Below are 21,909 nucleotides of genomic sequence, written 5' to 3' on the forward strand. Positions count from 1 at the left end.
CTGCTAATGACCAAACTTTCAGAAAGTTTGCTTGGGTTCATTTATGCTTTGCAGGGGCAGCACAAACTGAAATGAAGAGGTGCCTTGGTCCCTTTGAAACTGCCTCAAGGTTACAAACGTGCAGAAATAACACTCTGACTTTTGAATAGCCAGAACTCCAACAACAGGAGAATATTTCACTCCTGCAGCCAGCAATTTGCTTTCTGAAAAACAATTGCACTGATATTGAGAGTGCAACCCACTGGGAAAGAGCCTCTACAGCAACTGGCTGGTGCTGCCTGGAGTCACCTCCCTTCAGCCAGGCTTCCAGCAGCCTCATGTCCACCAGGGGTGACAAATAGAGACCCAACACAAGCAAACACCACCAGTCTCACATGCACAAACACCCCACCTTGGCTGGCAGGACAGGGCAAAAAAAAACCCCATCAGACCAGCTGAGTCCAAGTAATTCCCTGGCTGCCCTTGCCCAGCTGCTGTTCAGAAGGGGACAACCCAGAGCAGCACCATCCAGGAAGGATGTAGAAATACACATCGAGAGTACAGTCTTTGAGTCATTTCCTAAAATCTAGGTGGGGCCACAAAGCCACCTCTTCACAGAGATCACTGCATTTCACCCCCTCCTTGCTCTGCTGAACCCGGGAACACAGGCTTGGCTGGAGCCCGTTTGAGGAAAGGCATCTTATCTTGAATAGAAAACACTATCATATGGGAAGACTTTTCCTTTCCCCAGTAATTTATTCCAGCAGCTAATCAGCTTTATTCTTTAAAAAATTAACGCCTATTTTCTCATTTCAATTGGTCTGGCTCAGCCTGCAGCTGTGGGTTTGGGCTGTGCCTCTTCTCTTCTCTCTGGCTTACACAGCTCGTGGGGTACCTGCCTTTTCTCCTCGTGGAGCTAGTTGTGTATCTATACAGTTTTCTTCAGCTAAACAGCTACAATTGCTTAAATTCCAATCTAAGGCATCAGCCTGGGGATTTTTCCATGCTGCTTTTCCCTCGGCACTTGCTGCTCCATGAAGTTTCCTGCACTCACCTGCCCAAGGCTTTTCTACCTTACATCCTTCTGCGCAGAGCCAAAGCATCGTGGGCTCTCCAGGAAACACAACTCGGCACTAACAACTGAGTTCAGAGCAGAATAATGACTGCTGCTGATCACTGCAGATAAAGGCCACTTGTGGTGACCATCACGCCTCTGCTGTGACCAGCTTTAATTGCAGCTGAGCTAATTCTGAGCATGGCTGTCCCGGTGTCCTTCCGCTCCCTCCACAGCCCCAGATCCCCACCCCTCCAATTCACGGTGTGTCTGCTCTCTAACTCCTGGTTAATCTTCTCATCCAATTTTTGACCACTTCCTGCTCCCTTTTCCCTTCCCCTTCTGCTGATCTTCTCTTAATAAAACCAATTGCCTCCTAAAAAGTCAGAGAGTAACTGTGTGGCTGTTTTCCTCATCATTCTGTCCATCCCTGCCTTCATCTCCTTCACTGCCAGCTCTCCTGGACAAGGACTACCCACCTCTTCCTGTGCCTTCCCAAGATAAATGCATCATTATGAGAATATTTAATAACAACACCAGTCCTGTTTACCTGTGCTGGTCAGTCAGTGGGCTGGCAGCTAAGACAACTATTAATTATTAAGTTTACACAGTGGGTTTCTTAACAACAAAAAAATTGCACTTTTGGAGCATGCTCTATCAGCGTGTCTGGTTTTTTAGCTCACAGTTTCCTCGGGTAGGAGCCGGCTCTTTGAGGCTGTGTGGTTCTAAACATGTTGATGGTGTACTTGGAGCATCTCGCAAACAGATAATTGAAGTTAATTAATACAAATAAACTCTAATTACAAGGAGCAACCAATTAAAACAGCACAGAGGGCAAGCCCAAGTGGAAGAGGATGCTATTCCAAGGCCTTAGGGCTCCCTCCCGCCCTCCCCACTCGCTGGATCTCAGGAAGGTTTCCCACAAGGAGGATTCACGAGCAGCCACTGCTGCCAGGAGAAGCTGCTGCTCCGCCTCGGCCTGATTATGAGAGCAGCAAATTAGGGCAGTTTTTCACCAGTGATGCTGTCAGTGCCTTGAGAGCAATGCAGGTCCTGGGAACACAGGCTGCAGCACTCAGGGATGGTCTTATCCTGGTGCTTGCTAACCCTGCAGCACGGCAAGTGGTCATCTGTGCACTTCCATGGCCACCTTGGCTGCAGTGGGATGCTCTGCTGGCCCTTGCAAAGCCTGTGGTTGTGCCAGCTGTGCCAATGGCATTTGGGCACTACAGCTCCTAAGGCTGTAAAACCTTTTTTTTTTTTTTTTTTTTTTTTAACCCTGATTTCAGTTTATGTCACTTAGAGACACACTTACCCAGGAATACCCAGGCAGGGTATTCCTTTTCCCTTCCATCTAAGGATGGCAGAAATGAGGGATCAAAGCACTGAAGGGATCAAAACATGAAAAGCAGGATAAATGAAGCCATGAAGAAATGGGAAGAGAGATCCACTCCTTTATTGTAATTAACCTTTCCAAGAACAGATAATATTCCCAAATTAAAGGCCATCGTGGGACACAGAAATGCATCCAGGTCATGTGGGAGCGATGCTGTGAACGAGGCATCAAGGCGAACGCAAACACGGCTCCCAGGGCGGGGATGGCACCAGCCGCCGGCAAAACCGGTCTCCAGACACCCGCTCCTCGCCCAGCTCTCATTAAAGCAGAGATTAAAGGGTTTCCACCCCCCCGGCACTGCCGCGCTGCTCAGCCCCGGGCTCATTCGGGAATGCCCTTCCCAAAACGAGGGCTGACTGCGCTCCCGTTCCTTCTCCCGGGCTGCAGCAGCCGGGCGGGACCCGCCGCTCCCGGGACCCGTCCCGCCCCTCGCCCCAAGAGTCCTGCCCTCTGCACCCCGTGTCCTCCCGGCACCCCGTGTCCTTCCTTTCCCCGTGTCGCTCCTTTCCCGGTTTCCCCTCGCTCCGTGCCCGGCCCGGGCCGCCCCCCCTCTCTCCGCCGCCCCCCGGTGGTTGCCCCGCGCACCCGCAGGAGGCGGCTCTGAGCGGCCGCTCGGCGAATCCCGCGGGCTCCCGGGGCCGAGCCCCCCTTTGCTCCCCCTTTTCTTCCTCCTCCTCCTCCTCCTCCTCCTCCTCCTCTCTCTCCTCCCGCCGCTCCTCCTGCCGCCGCCGGCGGGCTCCGCTCCGCCTCGCCAGCCCCGCGCCGGGTGCCCCGGCCCTGCCGCACCTCCCGGCCTCCGCAGCCCCGGCCCGGCGGGCGGTGAGTCCTGTCCTGGGCCCCTCGGGCAGATCGGGGGGGGTCGCCTTTATGGGGGGGAGGGCACGGGAGTCCAGGCGGTCCCCTGGATGCGGCGGGACCACCCTGGAGGGGGGAGCGCGGGCTGGGGCATCTCCCGTGTGATGGGCATCGCTACCGGGGTGAGGGTGGTCGGGATCGGGGCATTTCCCGTGTGACTGGCATCGCTCCGCGGGCGATGGTGGCCGTGCTCGGGGCATCCTCCCTCGGTGACGGCGGGTCACGCTTAGGGCATCTCCTGCCGGGGGCTGGTGGCCGCGCTCGGAGCATCTCCCGCCGGGAGCTGCGCTCCGGGCATCACCCCCACGGCCTCCGGGGGTCCTGCCTGGGTTCTCTCCTCTCACCCTCTCCTGTGGGGTGCGGGGGCTGCTCTTGGTGCACCCTCCTGGGGGTTTTGGGGTGCCAGGGGCTGAGCTCGGGGCATCCTGCACCGATGCGCTCGGCACATCGTCCCAGGGTGCCAGGGGACTTATTCCTTCCCTGCACACCCACCCGTGCGATTTCTGCACCGGGGATCAGCATCAACAGCCCCTTTTCCGCATCATGGGGGGGCTCAGATGTCCCAGGAGCAGCAGCTGCTTCTGCAGCGCTTCCAGAACATGCCTCGTGCCCAGCAAACCTCCGGCTGGTGGTCAGGGTACAGCCCCTGGCTGTGAAAGGCTCAGGTTTGGGGTCTGTCATTGTCACCCTGGAGCCCCCTCCTCCTCCTTGGCTGTGCAATGCACACAAACACCCCCTATTTGGCGGCACCGCTTAAAAAGCACTCGATGCTGGGAGGAGGCACAGCCTTCCAGTGCTGTTTGTACCGTGTGATGGACCACTTTTACAACGCCTGTGCTCCAGGGAACACCTACCCTCAGCTGTACCTGGAAAATGCAGCCTCTCTCCCGGCTAACACCGGGGTTGTCTCGCAGAGACCATTTAGTCTGTCTAGACAAATATGATGAAGAGCAAAGTACCCGGAGCTGTGAGTGATCAGAGCTCGGGTATCTCTGCAGTGCTGCGTTCGTTGTACAGCTCTGGTAGACGCTGCTCGGTGTTTTGGGGTCTTTGGTTGGCAAGTGCACAGCAAACAGCCGTGGACTGGGGAGGCTTGTTTAGTGTCAGAGCAAGGGAAGGAGAGTGCAGCCCGCCCTTCATCACACATGTGCATGGGAGAAGCATCACAGGCAGTGTAACCAGACTAAAACGAGCAGGGAAAGCTCTGAAAATGATGAATAAAGGGGTGGTGAAAGGGAAGAGGGGGAAAGGCACATATACTGCCAGCTTGCTTTCTCGAGGGTAGCACGGAGAAGTTCATGAATGCTTTTATGACACTTAGAGAGCCTCAAATAGCAGAGACTGGGGAAAAAAAAAAAAAAAAAGAGTAGCACTATGTACGAGCATAGAATAAATAAAACCCTTAGAAGAGAAGACTGGAACTAAGGATAATGCATGTCCTCAATACATATTAAAATGAAGAACAGCATATTGAGAGAGCAGGCTCTCACATAAAGCAAAATCAAGGGCAAAGTGGATGTGGACGTGTTCTTAAGTAGTTAAGAACACTTAAATAAGAATTTTTAAATAAGGATGGATGGAAGCATCTGTCTCCATCTTAGGTATTTACTGAGCTTTACAAATCTAGTCTTTCATCTTGCAAATATCTTTTTTGCATATTGTTGAGTTGTCCATCTGACTTGTCCAGCAGTCCAAGTTGATTTATAAGGCAGATTCATGGGAGGACAAACTTTCAGGACTGAGCCTTGTGGCAATAACATATCAATCACAGTTCCAGTAGGACAGGTAGATTCTCCTCCTCGTAAATGCATGTGTGAATCCCTGAAGGTTTCCACAGCACCAGGAATGACTCTATTTGAGAGAGACCACACATACCATCTGTTTCCAAGTCACAAACATATTCTAGAGATATTACAAGTACATATTGTTGTGATCTGTCAGTAGGTGAGGCCAGAAGGCTTTATCTGACTTTATGGTCTGGAACACACACAGATCTGACTCGGTGTTTTGTGGCTGTTTAGTGCGAAGTGAGCAGAGGATGCTGCAGCTCTGTGTGGGTACAAGCACAGGGTTGGTCAAAGTGTATTTTCTCTGGGAGCAGAGGGGATTGATTCTGAGAAATGCTGAGCATCTCGAAATTCCCTCCATTTGAGGTCTGAGCACGGCCAAACAGATTTGGTCTGACCCCAGCAGCTGAGCGAGCTCGGCAGGCAAAGCCCGGCTCGGTGGACTGTGTTGAGCTCCTCGAGGAAGGAGCTGGACCAGTCAGGATTTTACTTGGACCAGAGCTCCTCGGTCAAGAAAACCCTCTTTCTATGTGTGTCAACAAATAAACTGAGAGAATTGCTTTCAGGCTGTCATCAGTGTGATACTGGGAAGCACAGGCAAGGAGGGGCTGATCCTCGAGCAGCAGTTGCAGACACCGACTGCAAAGCTCAGGGAAAGAGCTATTAAGCAACCAGGGCATGTGTTGATAATTAGTTATCGCTTGTTATGTTTGCTCTGGGCTTTTCATTTCTGTTGACTGGCAATGAATTTTCTGCACTATCTCTGCTTGTTTACAGTACAGCACCTAACGAAGGCAATTAATCAGTTTTAAGAGACTCCACTAATGTCCTTCTGACACCCAAAGAGCCCAGTTAAGTCAATCTGCCTCCAAATACTTCAAAAGAGCTGAGAGGGGAAGGGAACAGAGGGAATCTCCTTCTGTGCATCTGCAGCCTGGGAGAGTCAGAGTTAGAAATTACTTACATGTTGACTTATAAAATAAACAACGTTAGAATGACCAGCTTAAAAACAAACAAAACAAACAGAGAAAAATACAAATACAATCTCTACAATGTTAGGGCCAAACTCCACAGAATACCAAATAAATCCATTATGCACTGAGTGCCCTTTTTGGACCTGTACAACATAGAATTTCTGCACACAAGACCCTTTCTGTCCTGTCAGAATATCCCAAATACTTGCACTGTATGTATTGCCTTGGCCTTGGAGAATTACCCTGTTATTGTCAGCCCCAGGCATATCTATCCAAGAAAGCAATGTCAATATATTAGAGAGTAAATGACATATCTGGGAATTACAAAAAGAATAATTCATAGGTAATTTTCAATTACAGAGAATAATTTATATGTGTCTGATTTGCAAAGAGAATAATTTATGAGTAACCTGAATTGCACATGAAGCACATTAACAGGTTACTGTGGGAAAGGGAGCGTGCTGACTGCTCAGCTGTCACGTGCTGAGCCTGGATTTTGGGGCATTCTGTGTGAAAACACTCACTGTGGAAAAAAAATATGTGTCAAATTCCGTAGCAAACAGATTTGTGCAATGTGCCCAGTCTGAGCTGGAACCTCTTGGGTGGTACTGATAGCCAGACACGCAGAATGTGTTGTCCTTGGGGCTCCTGCCTCACATCCCACCCCATGAGCAGAAAGGCCACAAGTGGGATCCTACAACATAATCATGGGAAAAGGCTGTTCCCAGCAGACAATCAGCCAAGTGCACAAACCTTTGTCTCCACTGCACTGCATGGATGTGATGATGAACAATATGAAACAGAAAAAAAAAAAAGAGGAGAGTCTCCATAAACTGGATAAGGATTCCCAGCTCAGGCTGGCTCCTTCCCTGCCCTGGTGGGAGCCTGTGGGTGCCAGAACACAAACATTTTCCATACTGAACAGAAGAACATTGCTTGTTTAGGTTGGAAAAGACCTCCAAGATCAACAATCCAACCTTCATGTGATCCAACCCGGGTGCTCCTTGTTTAGAAAAAATTACAGTGTTAGTAAAGGGCTGCAGGATGACAAAATGCAGATTGGGAAGAGGATGTTTTCCTAATGGTAAAAGCAGACAATGGCATGGGAGTGGAGGTGGTGTCTCCACTTGCAGCAGGTCTTTACATTATTATCTTGCTTAAAGCATTTTCCCAAGTGCAACTCCAAATTATAGGCCTTTTAAATAAAAAGAGTGACTTTCTCCTCCCCAAGACTGGTCAGTCAGGTCCTACATCTTGTCATTGAACAAGGAGCCAAATTAGCTGCTTTTTACTTTAAAGGCATGATGTCTCCTTCCTAAGTACCTGAAGGGCAGAAGGATGCACTGGCGCTTCCATTTCTTCAGCCCCACCTTGGCATCTAAACAACTGGGGAGAGAGGGGGAAATATCCAAGCTAAAGTGCCATTCCCTCCTGAAGCACTGCATCAGGGAGTTACCCCAGGCACTCTCGACACAACAGCTAAAAACTGCAAAGCCCTGTTGAACTATTCAGTTAATGAAACACCATATCCACATTATTAGATCAAGCACAAATAACATCTACTGCACTTAATGTTGTAAAACGGCTTCTTTTTTCAACTGCTGAAGTTGCCCATAAAAATTTTCTGAAGCATTAATTTTCTCCAGTGAAGTGTTTTAGAAAAGCTTGCTGGAGAGAAGTAATTGTGTTGGATTTGGAGAGTGTAGTGGGCTGCTGCTGTTCTTTGGGAAGAAAACCCAGCCACTCCAGGAGAAGGAGGCACAAGTCACTCCAGACTGAATTCCTGCAAGTGAATTCCTGTGCTTGAGCTTTCGAATCGCTAAAGCGTCACCACGGGCGTCCTTGGGCATGGGGAACGTCACAAAACACCCGTGGGCATAGCTGGGAATGTCTGGAGCTGGGTGAATATCCCCTTTTAGGGAGCCCTGGGAAACAATGTATATCCCAGAGCTTTGGGCTCACTCTGTATTCCATGAGAGAGCCTGGGGGGAACACATGCTACAGGACTGTGCCCTCATTGTGTTTGCTGTCACATACATCCACTCTGCTGCTTCCTATTTAGCAGAGAAAAACCTATTCATTTTCTAACCAGCTCCTCCTCCCCAGACCCACACTCCAGTTGCTGCCCCAAACACTCATGAAAGAGGCTCCAGAAACCCCCTTTGACAAGATCACTCTCAACCTGGACCAAGTGCAAAGTCTTTCCCTCATTTCCCTGGGAGCACCGAGCAGGCAGTAGCCCACAGGATCACATCCTCAGAGAGCTGAATATTGCTAATAGTTTCCCAGTGAAAGTTCTGCACATGACCAGGAAAATGATGCTTGTTTTTAAAGTCTGTGCAGAACAAGTGCGATCTTGTCCCTTAGGAAAATCTTCACCTTGCCCAAGGCAAAACTCCTGATGACCTGGTGGGGTCAGACTCTCACTTCTGTCTCCCAAATCTAAAAGCAAGTCAGAAGAGTGGAGGTTTGGGTGACAAAGCACAGAACAACCTCAGACAAACTCTTGCTGCTCCCTGTAAAAACCAGCAGGAGCAATTTGTACATTTTTCTGGGCAGTAAAAAGAGGCATCTGAGAAAGCATCTCAGGTTTGATTTCTAAACTTCCACTGGATTAGGGCACTTGTACCACTTCAGATCCCCCTGTGCCATCTGCTGTCAGCCTTTAATGTGAGCGAAATACAAAGCTTGCAAAAATGAAAGAAAACTGCTTTCCTGCTCCCTCTCTGGGCTACACACCCTTAGAGACAAAAAGATCACACAGAATGAGTCCTTTTAAGGACTGCTAATACACACACTTCTCTTCCCATGGGTTAGATGTGAAGGAATTCAGAGTTAATTTTAATGGGCTGCCACCTTCCTCTCACAGTGCAAACTGCCTCTGCATAGCTGAGGAAAGACTTCGGCTCCTGTTGGTACTATTTTTTTTTTAATATTGAATTTTCTTAATTATATTGCTGTCCTCGAGGGCCACTGAATGCCACTTACCTGGCAGAGCTAAGCTGCAGACCTGCTTGAATTATAGACTTAACTAGTTCCTCCTTGAAATACTTAATCCCTTTTTTCCAGTGATTGAATGCTGGTGTTTTAGCAGTAATGGTCAGCAGCTGATGCATTTGGTATCCACCTAGAAAGCTTGTCTGGCTCCTTTTAAGTTACTATTAACCTGCCTGGAAGAAGATAACACTTATCCCTAGAAACCCTGTGCTTTTTGTGCACATACACCTGTGTGTTTTTCATTCTGCTGTGTACAGGTGGAGCACTTACCTGTGGCAGACAAATTTGCCCAAAGTTCTGCTCCAAAATACCCAAGTTCCACTTGGAATGACCTCCTTACCAAAGAATTACCGCCTTTGGAAAAAGCCAGATGTAGGTTAGTCCTAGGGGTTGTGTTGCCTCTTTTTCTTCCCTTTCCCCGAGATGTCAACGGGAATTTCCACAAGTGCACAAAGTGCAGTGGAAAATTGGTGCTTGACTCGCCGCTTTGGAGAACACCAGCCTTAGAAGGGACCCTGGAGAGGATATTTCTGGGATGCTCTGAATTAATTTCTTTGTGCTGCAGGCTTTCATTTGCTCTTTATTTACTGCTCTACATCACCCCCAGCCCTGCTGATGCTAACACGGTGTGACAGGAAGCCATTCATGAAGTGACATGATGGCAGTGGGCCCGTATGTGTCTTGTTTGGGGAGGCAGCAGCAGCACACAGGAATCTCACACACCAAGTCCCAACTGCGGGTCAGGCTGGGCAAACTTTCCCAAATCCTGCAGCCTCACAACAGCACTGTGAGCCAGAAGGTCCAGAGGTCCATATCTAAGATTAAAACCTGTTAGAGGAGGTCGTCAGCAGCGAGGAGCTGCTTTCCCTGGTGCCAGGTAAGTCAGAAGTGCAGCCTTCTGATGGACAGATAAAGGCCAATTGACCTCCTAGTTCCTGACATGGACCTGTTCCAAGGGATGTGGTTTAGCCCAAGCCAAAAGGAGCACCACCTTCCCCCCACCCTACGAGGTCCAGTGCAACCAGCTGCACAACACCCAGAGGTATTTCCCATCCGCTTGGAGCCTCAGGATAGAGCACCAAAACCCCCAAATCCCAACCAACCAACCCCAAACACCAATCAAACCATCAGATTTACTCCAGATATCCAGCAGCGACCTGGGGCTGTGCATTCCTGAGCACCGTCTGCTGGCCCAGGGTCCACGAGCTGGTGTCTGCACACGCACAGAGAACCCTGCAACAGCTGCTCCAAGCTCGGGGCTCCAGCCCGGCCACAGCTGATGGCAGTGTCCCCTCCCTCAGGCAGCGCCAGGTCCCTCCGCGATGCTGCAGTGCAAGCACGCCCAGGAGTTCAGCTTCGGGCCCCGCGCTCTGAAGGACGCGCTGATCTCCACCGACCCCGCCCTGCAGGAGCTCTATGCCAAGGCCTTCTCCAGGGCGGAGAAGCTGTTCCTGTCCGAGGCCTACAACCCCCAGAGGACGCTGTTCTGCACGCTGCTCATCCGCACGGCCTTCGACTGGATCCTCAGCCACCCCGATGCCCCCGAGGACTTCGAGACGTTCTACCACGCCATGCTGAGGAGGAAGCAGAACTTCTGCAGGAAGCACATCTACCTGCAGCCCATAGGTAACGTGGGCATCGGCACTGAGCTGCCAGGAGGGAGGTGGGTGGTGCTGAGTGATGCTAACACCCTCTTCTAAGGACTAACCTGCAAAATGCCATGGACCCAGTGAAGATAAGTGCAGTAGCAAAGGCTCTGACAATCCCCCCAGTCCAGGGTCACAGGCCATGATGACAACCATGGGTAGACCTGCCATATAAATGGTACATGTGCCCCTGGGTGAGACTTGCTATGAATTTATGCATACATATATACATATATATATATATATATATCTAACTGTGAAACAGTGCTGGAAAAAACAGCATTTCTGGAGGTCTTACCCTGATGGCTCATTAAACACAGCCCCTCATTCCCACATAAATCCTTCTGCGCAACTTAAACAAGAGACAACCTTCTTAGACATCTGCTCTGCTAATGAGAGCATACTAATGCCTCAAGTCACCTCTCAGGAAGAGCTCCCTCTTCTCCTCCATATCCATAACCACCTAGAGGTATCTGCCACATCCCAGAATAAGCAATTAACTCCAGCATGACCCAGCCTGCCTCTTCCCCAGTGGCTGTGGCCAGTCCCACAGAATCCCTTCAGACCCTGTGGTTCAACCCTGCCTTTCGGGGGCTGATAACAGAACTTCTCTTCTCAGACTTAATCGAGGGGCCTGCTGGGCTCTCGCTGCTGGATTCCCTCCAGAGCTGTGTCGAGTCTTTCTTCCTGGGTCTCCGTGTGAAGTGCCTTCCCTCCATCCCCATCTCCTCCATTCACTGCTGCTTCCGCCACAGCCGGGACTCCGACAGGGTGCAGCTCCACGCAGGTGAGGACCTGGCAGCCCAGAGAGGCACCAGCTTGGCCCATGGGCATGAGCCCTCCCTTAGGAAATGCCTGAAACAGTCCTTCATTGCCAGAGCAGGGAGGGGATGAGGAAGGGAGTGAAAAGGGAGAAATCCTGTTCCCGTGGAAAGCCCAGAGCTTTGAGGCTGCAAACAGGAATGAAAAACAAAGTGACTTTCATCATATTTTCCTCTGCTGTTTGTATTTGTCGGTGCTATTATGCTTAGGTCCAGCTCTGCAGAGCGATCGGATCAGCTCCAAGGGAAGGCACTGTTGGTTTGGGGTAGTCCGAGTTCTCCCATCTCTTGCCCAGAGCCAAAGTAAATGAGTGGCCTGGGTGGTGCAGGTGGGGAACTCGCTGGCCTTTCATGTTAGGAAGCTTGGGTTCAAGTGTCACAGCACCCTGGGGAAGCAGGTTTTCCACCTGCCAAACCCTTGCTGCACAAACATCCCCCTGGAACGAGCTGTTTGCAGGTACCACGGGCAGCACATGCTCAGCACAGCCCAGCACTGCAGCCATGTGGCTGTCCCAGCTCTGCAGGGAAATTCTGCTCCTAGGTGCTCATTTCCATGGGTTAGTACTGAATTCACCTACCTCCCTGCCACTGCCTCTGCTTTGTTTTAACTCTGTGCTCAGCAGCACTTCCAAAGTCAGCTCTGCTCCCATTTCAGGGGACGGGCTACAGAGCTGTGGCTCTCCAGCTGAGATAATGAATGGAGCAGCTCTGTCTGCCTGTGGCTTGGATTGCATCCTCCTCCCCGTGAGCAGCAGAAATTCTGGCTCTTAGGTGCCTTCCAGGGATGCTTCATTTTAATGAACGCCTCTCCTGTGTTTTTCCAGATGGGATCCTGAATTTCCTGAAGAACAACAAGCCCATGGATGCCCTGTGTGTCCTTGGACTTACTCTGCTGGATCTTTATCCATGTGAGACCTGGAGCTTCACATTCAGCAAATTCCTGCCAGGACAAGGTGGGATTGATGTCCCATGATGATCTAGCACTGCATATGATTAAGGCAGCACTGTACCAAAAAGCCTGGGGAGCTGGAACAGCCAAATCTTAACATGTTATTCAATCCCTGATAAGAGGAACTAGCTTTTCCCAATTTAAAACTAAGGGATTTGGGGCTCCTGATCCAGACAAAGGTAACCAGGGCACTACAAACCTTTTGGACCTTTTGGGAAGGGGGTCTCATCACACCCTGTGTGCTCAACTGGGCTGTGCCACAACAGCTGTATTTTCATGCTGCCTAAGGTGAGACGGTAGTATGAAAGCAGATACCTAACTTGTACTCACCTCTCTTCACAGAAGTGGGAGTCTGTAGCTTTGCCAGGTTTTCTGGGGATTTCCCCCAGGCTGGTTGCAGCAGCTTGAACCCACCCAGGCAGAAGGAAGAGCTGTGTGAAGTCCTCAGGGAGAGCAGAGACCGGACACTGCAGTTCAGTGCCCAGGAGATGGTCCAGTGCTGTAAGGTAGGACCAGCCATCTCCTGCACCCCATGGTTCTTCCTGTGGAGGGTTAAATATTTCAGGCCTGGGCGTAACCTGTGTCTCAGCCCAGAAGAGCAGGAGTGAGACTCTGCTCCCAGAAGGCACAGGCAATCCCAGCTAAGGCCACACACTTAATTCAGACATAAAGAGCTTGCATTTTACTGCACTGTGTAGACAACAATATCATCATTTATAGTGAGGCTACAGGACTTACCTTAGCACAGAATCACAGAATGGTTTGGGTTAGAAGAGACCTTAAAGACCATCTAATTCCAACCCCCTGCCATGGGCAAGGACACCTTCCACTACACCAGGTTATGTCATGGAGCAGCACTGAGATAAAACCCTGCCCATCTCCCAGGCTCATGCCTGCATAATCCTGAGTACTTTGCTTGTCAGGCAGTGCAGGGCCAGCGGGATCTGTGAGCTGATTCAGAAATTGGAGTTAATCAGAATATCTGGTGGAGTTGTAACTAATGGGCAGCTGGGAAGGGGTGACTCTTCCTCAAACATGGGCATCCATAAGGGGAGAGGTCCATGTGCCAGACCTGTTACATGGATGGATGAGAAAAATACCTGAGGCAGGTTTGCACATATAAATATATGCAGATGCCCTCAAACCCCCTTCATCTCCAACACATCCTCTTCAGAGGGCCATCCTCCCTCATCCCAGTATCTCCCCTAGGCCAGCTCTGTCTCTGGTGCTCCTCCCAAAACTGGCCCACGTGGAGCAGCCACACCAGCACCTTTGCTGCCATTTCTCTTTGCCCCCCTGGCATTTACTCAGGATTTTCAAGTCAGAGGTCTTTCCCTGTAGTAATCTCCAATGAGATTAGGTGGCAAAGGGAGGAGGAGGGGAATCCTCCATCCTCAGCCTTTCCACAGTTGCCAATTCCCAAGGCAGTCATGCTTGGCCAGCTGACTCCAAGCTTAGTTTTTTTTTGCTTTGGCACAAATGTTAATAGAGTCTGTTTTGGAAGGGCCCAGATCTGTTATTGCCAATAGCTTCTCAGATTTCTCACACGGACTGTGCTGCTCTTTTCAGACCCCAGTGGGACTAGTTCTCCTCCTTAAAAACCCCGAAACAACAAAAAAACCCTCCAAAACCCACAGTACCCTTGGGGGAAAGCGACATCAGCACGGTCCCACAGCTCCAAACACACTGCCCACAGGGGCTTCCCACAGCTGCTTCTCCCACACCCACCCTTCCTTCTCCACAACACAAACATGGATGCTGGGGGAGCTGGGAGAAGGGAGCCACGTTCTCCATTCACCCCAGAAAAGCCTGTGCTGGAGGATTGCCAGAGCTGAGCAACAAGCTGGTTTAGACCGTCAGGGCGCAGGGAAAGTGGAACAACAGAGGAGGAAGAAGAGGAAGGGGCAGTGGAAGCAGGGATGACAACGCACTGCTGTGATTTTTGCTTTCCTGAAAGGTGACCTGCCACGAGATCTGCCACCTGATGGGGCTGGGGACGTGCCGCTGGCTGCAGTGCATCATGCAGGGAGCCCTGAGCCTGGACGAGGCGCTGCTGCGGCCCCTGGAGCCGTGTCCCATCTGCCTGCGGAAGCTGCAGCACGTCGTGGGCTTCAAACTCATCGAGCGCTACAGGGTGAGACCCCCCAGCCCTTCCTGGAGCCAGGGGCAGAGCGGGGAGCAGAGCAGCTCCCCCCAAACCCCCGGGTAAATGTGCATCAGCAGCAGCGTGGGGAGGGGAGCTGCTCCCAGGGCGAGGTGCCAAGGAAGCAGCTCACACCTGAACTGCGTTGTGACTGTGTTGGTCACAAATAAAGCACCTTGCACGAGTGCTTTGCAGGGCTTTTGGCTCTTCCCATGGGACAATGCCACAGTCCAACCAAGTTTTCTTACTCCCAAACACGAGGTAGGGAGGGCAGGCAGATTCCGAGCACCGATTCCGACAGCAACACCCTTTCCTGTGCCACCCTGGATTTCTGCCTCTCTGGGGTTGCTGGGAACAGGGAGGAAATATTAAATGTGTACTTTGCCGCAGTTCCTCCGTTTAAAGACATGCAAAAAGATCCCAAATTATTACCCCCTAATAAGTGGAGGGTCCCAGACTCAGCTTTTGTCCCTTCTCTCCCAGACATGCAACTGCTAAAACCACATTTGGACAAATCAGGAATAGTGCTTAGACACCCTCAGCTCTTGTAAAGGCTTTCCACCTCTGCTTTGTAAAAAGCAGGATTTAAAAAGCAGGATTCCGTAGCCAAATGGCTGGTGGAATAGAAATAATGTCACCATTCTCACTCAGCACCCATCTTCTCCCTGGCTGTAATTCCTGTCTGACACACATCATGTTCAGAGACAGGATTTTCCACGGCTGCCTATTTTAAAGTCTGTGGGTTGTATTTGTAATGAGATAGGAGCAGAACGAGAAAGGGGATGCCTGTAGTTTCATTCAGCTTGCAATCAGACACACAGAACCATGGCAAAGGATGTGGGGAAATGCACATTGGTTTGGGTTTTTTGCTGCTTTTCTGTGGTGCTGTCAGACCCTTCTCTGACTCTGTGGGTGTTTGGTCCCCACATCTGTCCAAGAGGAGTCTAAATTGCCCAGATTAACAGAGGAATAAATTCTGTTTTATTTAAACCCCCAGCCTGTCAGCATCCAATCAGTGCTTTCTAGAAGAGAACTGCTACCTGAATTAAGCTTTTCTAGACACACTTTTGCCTCTGCACTTCCAGCAAATACTGTAATTGGCTCAGCATCCTCCAGCAACAGGGAGCACAAACCTGAAGGAAGGGTACACTTGCCAAGTGCCACATCTGCTTCCTTGACAAGGCAAAGCTCAGCTGGATATAGTACAAGCTGGTATAAGAGAGTTGTGATAATCTCTGTAAGAGGCTTTGCCATAATGTCGAGAGGAAACATAAATGCCAGAGATGAATTAAATAGTTGAGGAACCTGACAGAAGAGAGCAGAAAGCATTTGGAGACAATATCAGATAGCAAAGTTAACTTGCCAAGAATGTTAAGTGGAATTCTGAAGTCACATTTCCTTTTGGAAAACTATCATGGATCCCCACCTGCCACAAAACAGCCCCAGACACTCCTAACAACTCCAGGAAATGCCAGACTCGAGCTGTGCCTCTCCAGCAGCAGGTGAGACACTGCTGACGTCTGGAACTGAGACACTGTTATGGGCAGAACAGCACATGGGGCAGGAAACCAGTCCTTGTGCAGCAGAAGGAGCCCCTCTATTTATTTATCTGAGCTGCACTCAGGAACACACTCCTTTTTTTTCATTACAGCTGCTTATTCCAGCGTGAGTCACCTTGAAAACCGAAAACAATTCTCCTGGTGTTTCCCCACCACAACCAACATTTCTACCTGCTGCCTCTGCAGCACCCCTGGCTGTTCTGGCTGTAGCTTCTTGATGAGGTTGCAGCATCCACACACAGAGACAACAGGTCTTAGTGACATCCTTGGTTGGGGGGTCATCCACTTCAAATGCTCTTGCCTGTGGATAAGCAAAATCCATGCAGAGGTTATCCCTTCCTAGTTAAACAGGAGAACACAGAAGGAGGCTGCAGCCTTAAAAACCCACCCGAATTTCAAATCAATAAACCACCCAAAGGATGAGAAACTGAATTTTCGGGTCCTGGTAGCGATCTTGAGTCAATCATCCCCTTCTTTTGCCTTGAATAATTCATATTATTACTGAGACTGAAGGTGGGACTTAGTGCCATGGTCTAGTAACCACGGTTGTAGTGGATCAAGGGTCGGACTTGATGATCTCAGATTCTATATCTAGTGTTTGAACAACCACATCTCCACAGCTTTTTTTTCTACTTGGGAATTGGGCTGAGTAGCAGTTGTGATTCCTTCCCAGATTCTCTATTCCTGGGAATTCTAAGATACACTATAAAATGACAGGCTGGTTGCAGCTTTCCAGTAGCTTTGCTGTCCCCCAGTCCAGCTCCCATTGCAGCTTTTGGCGCCGTCTTTGTTTTATAAACCCAGAGGGAGGAAAGGGCCATTGGAGGTGGGATGAGGCAGGAGAAAAGTTGTCCCTTTACAATTTTTCTTGCCCCAGAGGGAGGGGGCAGGGTGGATTAACTAAGCTGAAAGAGTCCATTTTATTCTCGTATGAAATTCTTCCCCGAGGCTTCACGCACAGACTGAAATGAGAACCGGGGCCGATTTCTCCCACCCACTCAATTTGAGCTCTTTATCCTTTCTGTCACTTGCCTGAAGAGAGAGCAATAGAGGAGGGGAGGGGGAGGAGAGAGAGCAGCAGGGCACTGCGGGAGAAAGGAGCTCTGCAGGGTTTGGAAGCTCCTGCCTGCCCCTCCAACACTGAGCTGAGCACGGACGGACCCAGCCTGGAACACCAGGGGTGACATCCCAGGCTAACACTGTCCCTGCTGCTCCTTAGAGCAACCAAGGGCTGTGCAAAGGTATCAGCTGAGAGCTACAGAAAGTAAAGATGAACAAATAGGCCACAGGGGTGTGAAAAAAAAAATATCGAAAAACACACAACACCCCCCTGCCCCCAAACACTGTCAACAGGGAGAGATCACCTTTTATCCAGGGATGACTGGAGTACTGCAATTTACTCCCCACAGCATAAGGAATAAATGTGCCAGGAGAAATCTGTTTTATGCCTCATTGTAGCATTTAATATTTTAAAAGGAAATTGTCTCAGACATTTTCCTTTCATTAATTCTTTCCTGGAGCCCGGCCTTCCCACTTGTGCAATTCAGCTCGAGAGGGGAAGAGCTATTCTTAGGAATAAAATGCACATTACCACAGGCATTAACAACATGATGAAATAAGATTCTTTACCACTATCTCAGGAGCTTTCATAATGACACAGCTTCCCCTGGAGAGGCACTGGTTTGGCTCTCCTGGAGATTGCATCCACACAGCAGGGAGTGATTTGGTGCAGTTTTCTCCTACCGTCTTCAATAATAGGGCAGATAAAGTCCACATCTGACTGGAGGCAGCTCTGCCAAAGACACTGGCTCCAAGAAAATGAGACAAGAGAGAGCCAGGGTAGGGTCACCACAAGCTATCTGAACTCATTCTCTGGCAGAGAGGACCGTGGCAGAGGAAGCTGGGCCACCCAAGCTGAGCAGGTTTACGTGGCAAACGCCGGGAAAGGTGTAACTGGCTTCTCTCTTTCTCTACAATCAAACCTTTTTTCCCCTCACCACAGAAGCTCTACGCTTGGACACAGACTGTCCTGTCCACGTGGCCAAGGAAAGAGTCATCAGACCTGTCTGCCTCGGAGGACATCCTTCCCTTCAGCTCCGACTCGGGGATGTGCTGCGAGAACGACTCCGAGGCCGTGACCTCCCTGTCGGAGCCGCTGACCCCGGACACGTGCAGCCAGGGCCTGTCCATCGGCCCGGAGCTGGAGCAGGATGAGCAGCCGTGCTCCCTGGCAGAGGCACAGAACCAGCCCCAGCTCGCCGGGCCCGCCAGGTCCACAGACACCATCAAGGACTACGAGCTGTGGCTGGAGATGTGCATCGCCGCCCTGGAGAGGAACGTCTCTGAGGAGGAACTGGCTCAGGTGGACAAGGCCGTGGACACCCTGGCTAAGTGGGAAATGTTTACAGGACAGCTGCCTGCTATGAGGAAGGACCTGCCCTTTGCCAGGGACAACACTGGGCTACGGAAAGTTCTCGGAGACAAATTTTCCTCCTTGCGGAGGAAACTGAGTTCCAGAAAACTGTCCAAAGGGGAATCGTCCCCTCATCGTTGGCGGTGGGAGGACAACTAGGCTGGGTCTGCCTTGGGTCGGGCCAGCTTTGCTCCCACAGCTTTGGGTACGTTACAGCCCTGCTTACAGCCTTCCTAACCCCAAGGTGTTGCTGTCAGAGAGGAACAGCAACTCCCCACAGGAATAAAAGGTGGTTTGTTTTCTGAGATCGCTACTGCGGTTTTGATGTGATCGGTTCTTCTCTAAGGTTTTTTTTCCTGTGCTGGTCTAAGTGGCATGACCCCAAACCCACATCAAGCCATATGCAGGTGCTTGTATTTTCTTGCTGTGTTTCATTTGGTCTGAAGTTGGCCAGGAAGGGGTCAGCCAGGTCCACACTAAGCACTGAACACACTCACACACAAGCCTGGGCCGTCTGAACAAACAGATGCAAGTTAAACCCAAGAGCTCTCCTCTGCTTAGCACTTCAGTCCCAGCACAGAGGATATTTCTCCCCCTCCTTTCTCCCCACACCAAATGCTCACCTCTGGTCTGGCCCCATCAGCTGGAGGTTGTGCTGGAGGAGCACAACCAAGGCTGATGGACTCCTGCTATGAGTCGGGGGGAGAGATGGAGGAGGATGGGCACAGAGTCAGTGAGAAAAGCAGAGAGATCCCTGGCACTGGGATCAGCTGCCACAAAGAGCAGTGTCAGTGTGACGACTGTCTTTTGGCCGACTCTCAAGGGGATCTCCAGAGCTGCTTCACTTCAAACAAAGCCAGGCTTGGAGCGTGAGCTGGAACTACTCACATCCTCCGTGGATTGGCAGAGAAGAAGAAACCTTTGGAAACATTCACACACTCATTGACTATTAACTTAAAAGGGGGAACTGCATGCGCATTCCTCTTTTTTTTTACCTTGAGAAGTTACCCTTTGGCCTTCTCTGCTCCATAAGTCACCCCTTGAGCAGGAATGGGTGCTCTGCTGGCAGTGGGAATGCAGAGCCTGCCTTCCCATTGCCAGGGCACGCTGTTCTCTGGGGCTATTTATAGCCAGAGCTCAAGAGGCCCATGGGTTTTTTGCTTTGTAACAGCAGAACACCAGGGGAAGGCTGACCCTCTCCATGCCTAGCTCTCCCAGCACTGATAACGCTCCCACAGCTCACGGCTACGCTTCAGATTTCTCCTGTCTAAAAATACCAGCAGGTAGGACCGGGTCCAGCACAGCTGGGAGGGAGGAGAGGATGTTTCTCTCCCAGGAGTGACGACTCTGGCTTTCCTGAGCACTTGCCCTGTGCACTTCAAGGGCCTCCAACCACGCACGAACCCCGCAGTGCAGTTTCGGAGCGGGAAGGGAAGAGGGTCGGTGGGAGACATCTGAGAAACACTCGAGATTTACACAAGCAGGTGAGTGGAAGAGACGATCCCGTAATAAATTCAGCTGGATTCCGGAAACACAAGCACTTCACATCCGCATGATTCATGCAGCGAGAGACAGGGAGTTTGGCTTCGGGGCCGATGACGGCAATTCCTGGAAGCATTTTTCCAGGCTGAGCCCGGACGGGCGCAGGCGCGGGGCCGCTGCTGCCGCCCTCTCCTGGCAGCTGCAAAGGTGATGGGCTTCCCATCCAAGACATTCTTCCCAGCAGCAGAAAGAAACTTTCCAAACAAACCCCGTCTGAATTACAAACCCATGCGCTGCCCCCGCACTTGCTCGGTTGTTGCCTTGACAGATTTACTATTTTAAGCACGAGATTGCTTTCTGTTCAGCCTCGCTTGCTCTTACTTGATTCTGTACTGAACTTCAGAAACTTTCCAGAAAGAGGCCGTAAACTCATGATGACAGCCCTGCCTAAGGGAAAGGGGCAGCTTTCTATCATAAAAGTCCAAAGACAAAGAGGACAGGGGTGGCACAGAAACAAATGACCCGCTGGCAGAAGTCACAGGTGGGAAACTGCCTTGGGACACTTCACTTACAGACTCACCCGAGTGCTGCTGTGAGAGCAGCAGTTTCTGCTCAAGAGCAGTGACAGATATTTTTGACACCATCACTGACAGAATCACCACTTACCCGCTCAGCTTGTCCAGAAGGGCTCCAGGTAAGAAGCAGATGAGAATGGCAACTCAGAGCTTCACCTGGGCAGCTCAGCAGGGTCCACAGGCCAGAGTCAGCTTTGCAGTGAAAGGCAGAAAAGCAGCTGAAAACCCTTCTAAGTCTCAGGCAGCTGGAGCAGAGAAGTTCCTGCAACATAACACTCCAGGGTTTGGTCATGCAAAGACATTCCCGTGGAGGCAGCTACTGTTCACACCAGCAATGGTTTCCAGAGGTGCTGCTGTAAATTACAGCACAGGGTCTGTAAGTAGCACTTTGCACCTGGACTACACTACACCAGTATGAGCAAGGACTGGAGGCAACCTGGGTCTCAGAACAATAAAAGGACTGGCCAAGGTTACACAGAAAATAAAGGTTATAACCAGAACTAAAGCTCAAAGGTACAATTCCTACTCTTCTCTGCACGTGCCAGAGTTGTAGGGGGGCAGACAACAGCTGACAGAGGAATAAGTAGTAAAACAACTTCAAGATAAGCCCCTAAATAAGATTTCCTGCATTTTAAGCAGCAGGTTCCTGGGGAGATACTTCTACTTGGAAAGCTGTGGGAACAGCAGCATAACTTGCAGTTAATAAGCTGCTGAGTAAGCTGTGGAACCGAAATACAGATGAGATAATTAGGAGTCACTTTAGAAGGTCAAGCCATGGATCAACCATCAGCAAGGAGGAGGGTACAGGGTACTCTATATATAAATGCACACCCAGAAGTCACTTGCAGCTCAGCAGCCAGGATTGCAGTTGGCTACAAAAGGCCCAGGAACAGTTTCCCTGCATGGCAGGCAGTGGGCAGGAGACCTGGGTGTTGTTCCCTGTGCAGCCACAGTCTGGTGAGCCTTTGGCAGAAGACAGACAGGGAAGGGGCTGGGCACTCAGGTGGGAAGGGCCAGCAGGTCCCTTGGTGCCTGGAGCTGCCCGAGCAGGGGCTCGGGGCTCTGCCAGCACTCGCGTTTCTCTGCCTCGGGACCTGTGGGTGCCTCGCTGTGACAGGCAGAGGATCCTGAAATGAATTCTGCACGTGACCCACCTTCAGGAGATCCCCCAGCAGAACCAGGGACCTCCTGCCTGAAGCTTTCATGTAACAATCTCCAAGGCAATGGCACAACAAGGACTCGTGTCGGGCTCCTCTGGCTCAGAACATCTCCCAGACCA

The 21,909-nt window shown here is 50.7% G+C and overlaps 1 protein-coding gene across 1 annotated transcript; it reads left to right on the forward strand.

The window, feature by feature from the left end:
* The first annotated feature begins 3,192 nt into the window (after positions 1 to 3,192).
* On the forward strand, positions 3,193 to 18,879 carry AMZ1 (archaelysin family metallopeptidase 1). The gene is made up of 7 exons (XM_027889429.1): positions 3,193 to 3,248; positions 10,344 to 10,668; positions 11,308 to 11,475; positions 12,334 to 12,462; positions 12,801 to 12,964; positions 14,416 to 14,592; positions 18,163 to 18,879. The coding sequence occupies exons 2-7, from the start codon at positions 10,365 to 10,367 to the stop codon at positions 18,730 to 18,732; spliced, it is 1,512 nt and encodes a 503-aa protein (XP_027745230.1). The 5' UTR covers positions 3,193 to 3,248; positions 10,344 to 10,364; the 3' UTR covers positions 18,733 to 18,879.
* The last annotated feature ends 3,030 nt before the right edge of the window (positions 18,880 to 21,909 follow it).

Source organism: Empidonax traillii, unplaced genomic scaffold (genome assembly GCF_003031625.1).
Source record: "Empidonax traillii isolate 1590-97213 ecotype Southwest subspecies unplaced genomic scaffold, ASM303162v1 scaffold263:size1499331, whole genome shotgun sequence".
Classification (NCBI taxonomy): Eukaryota; Metazoa; Chordata; class Aves; order Passeriformes; family Tyrannidae; genus Empidonax; species Empidonax traillii.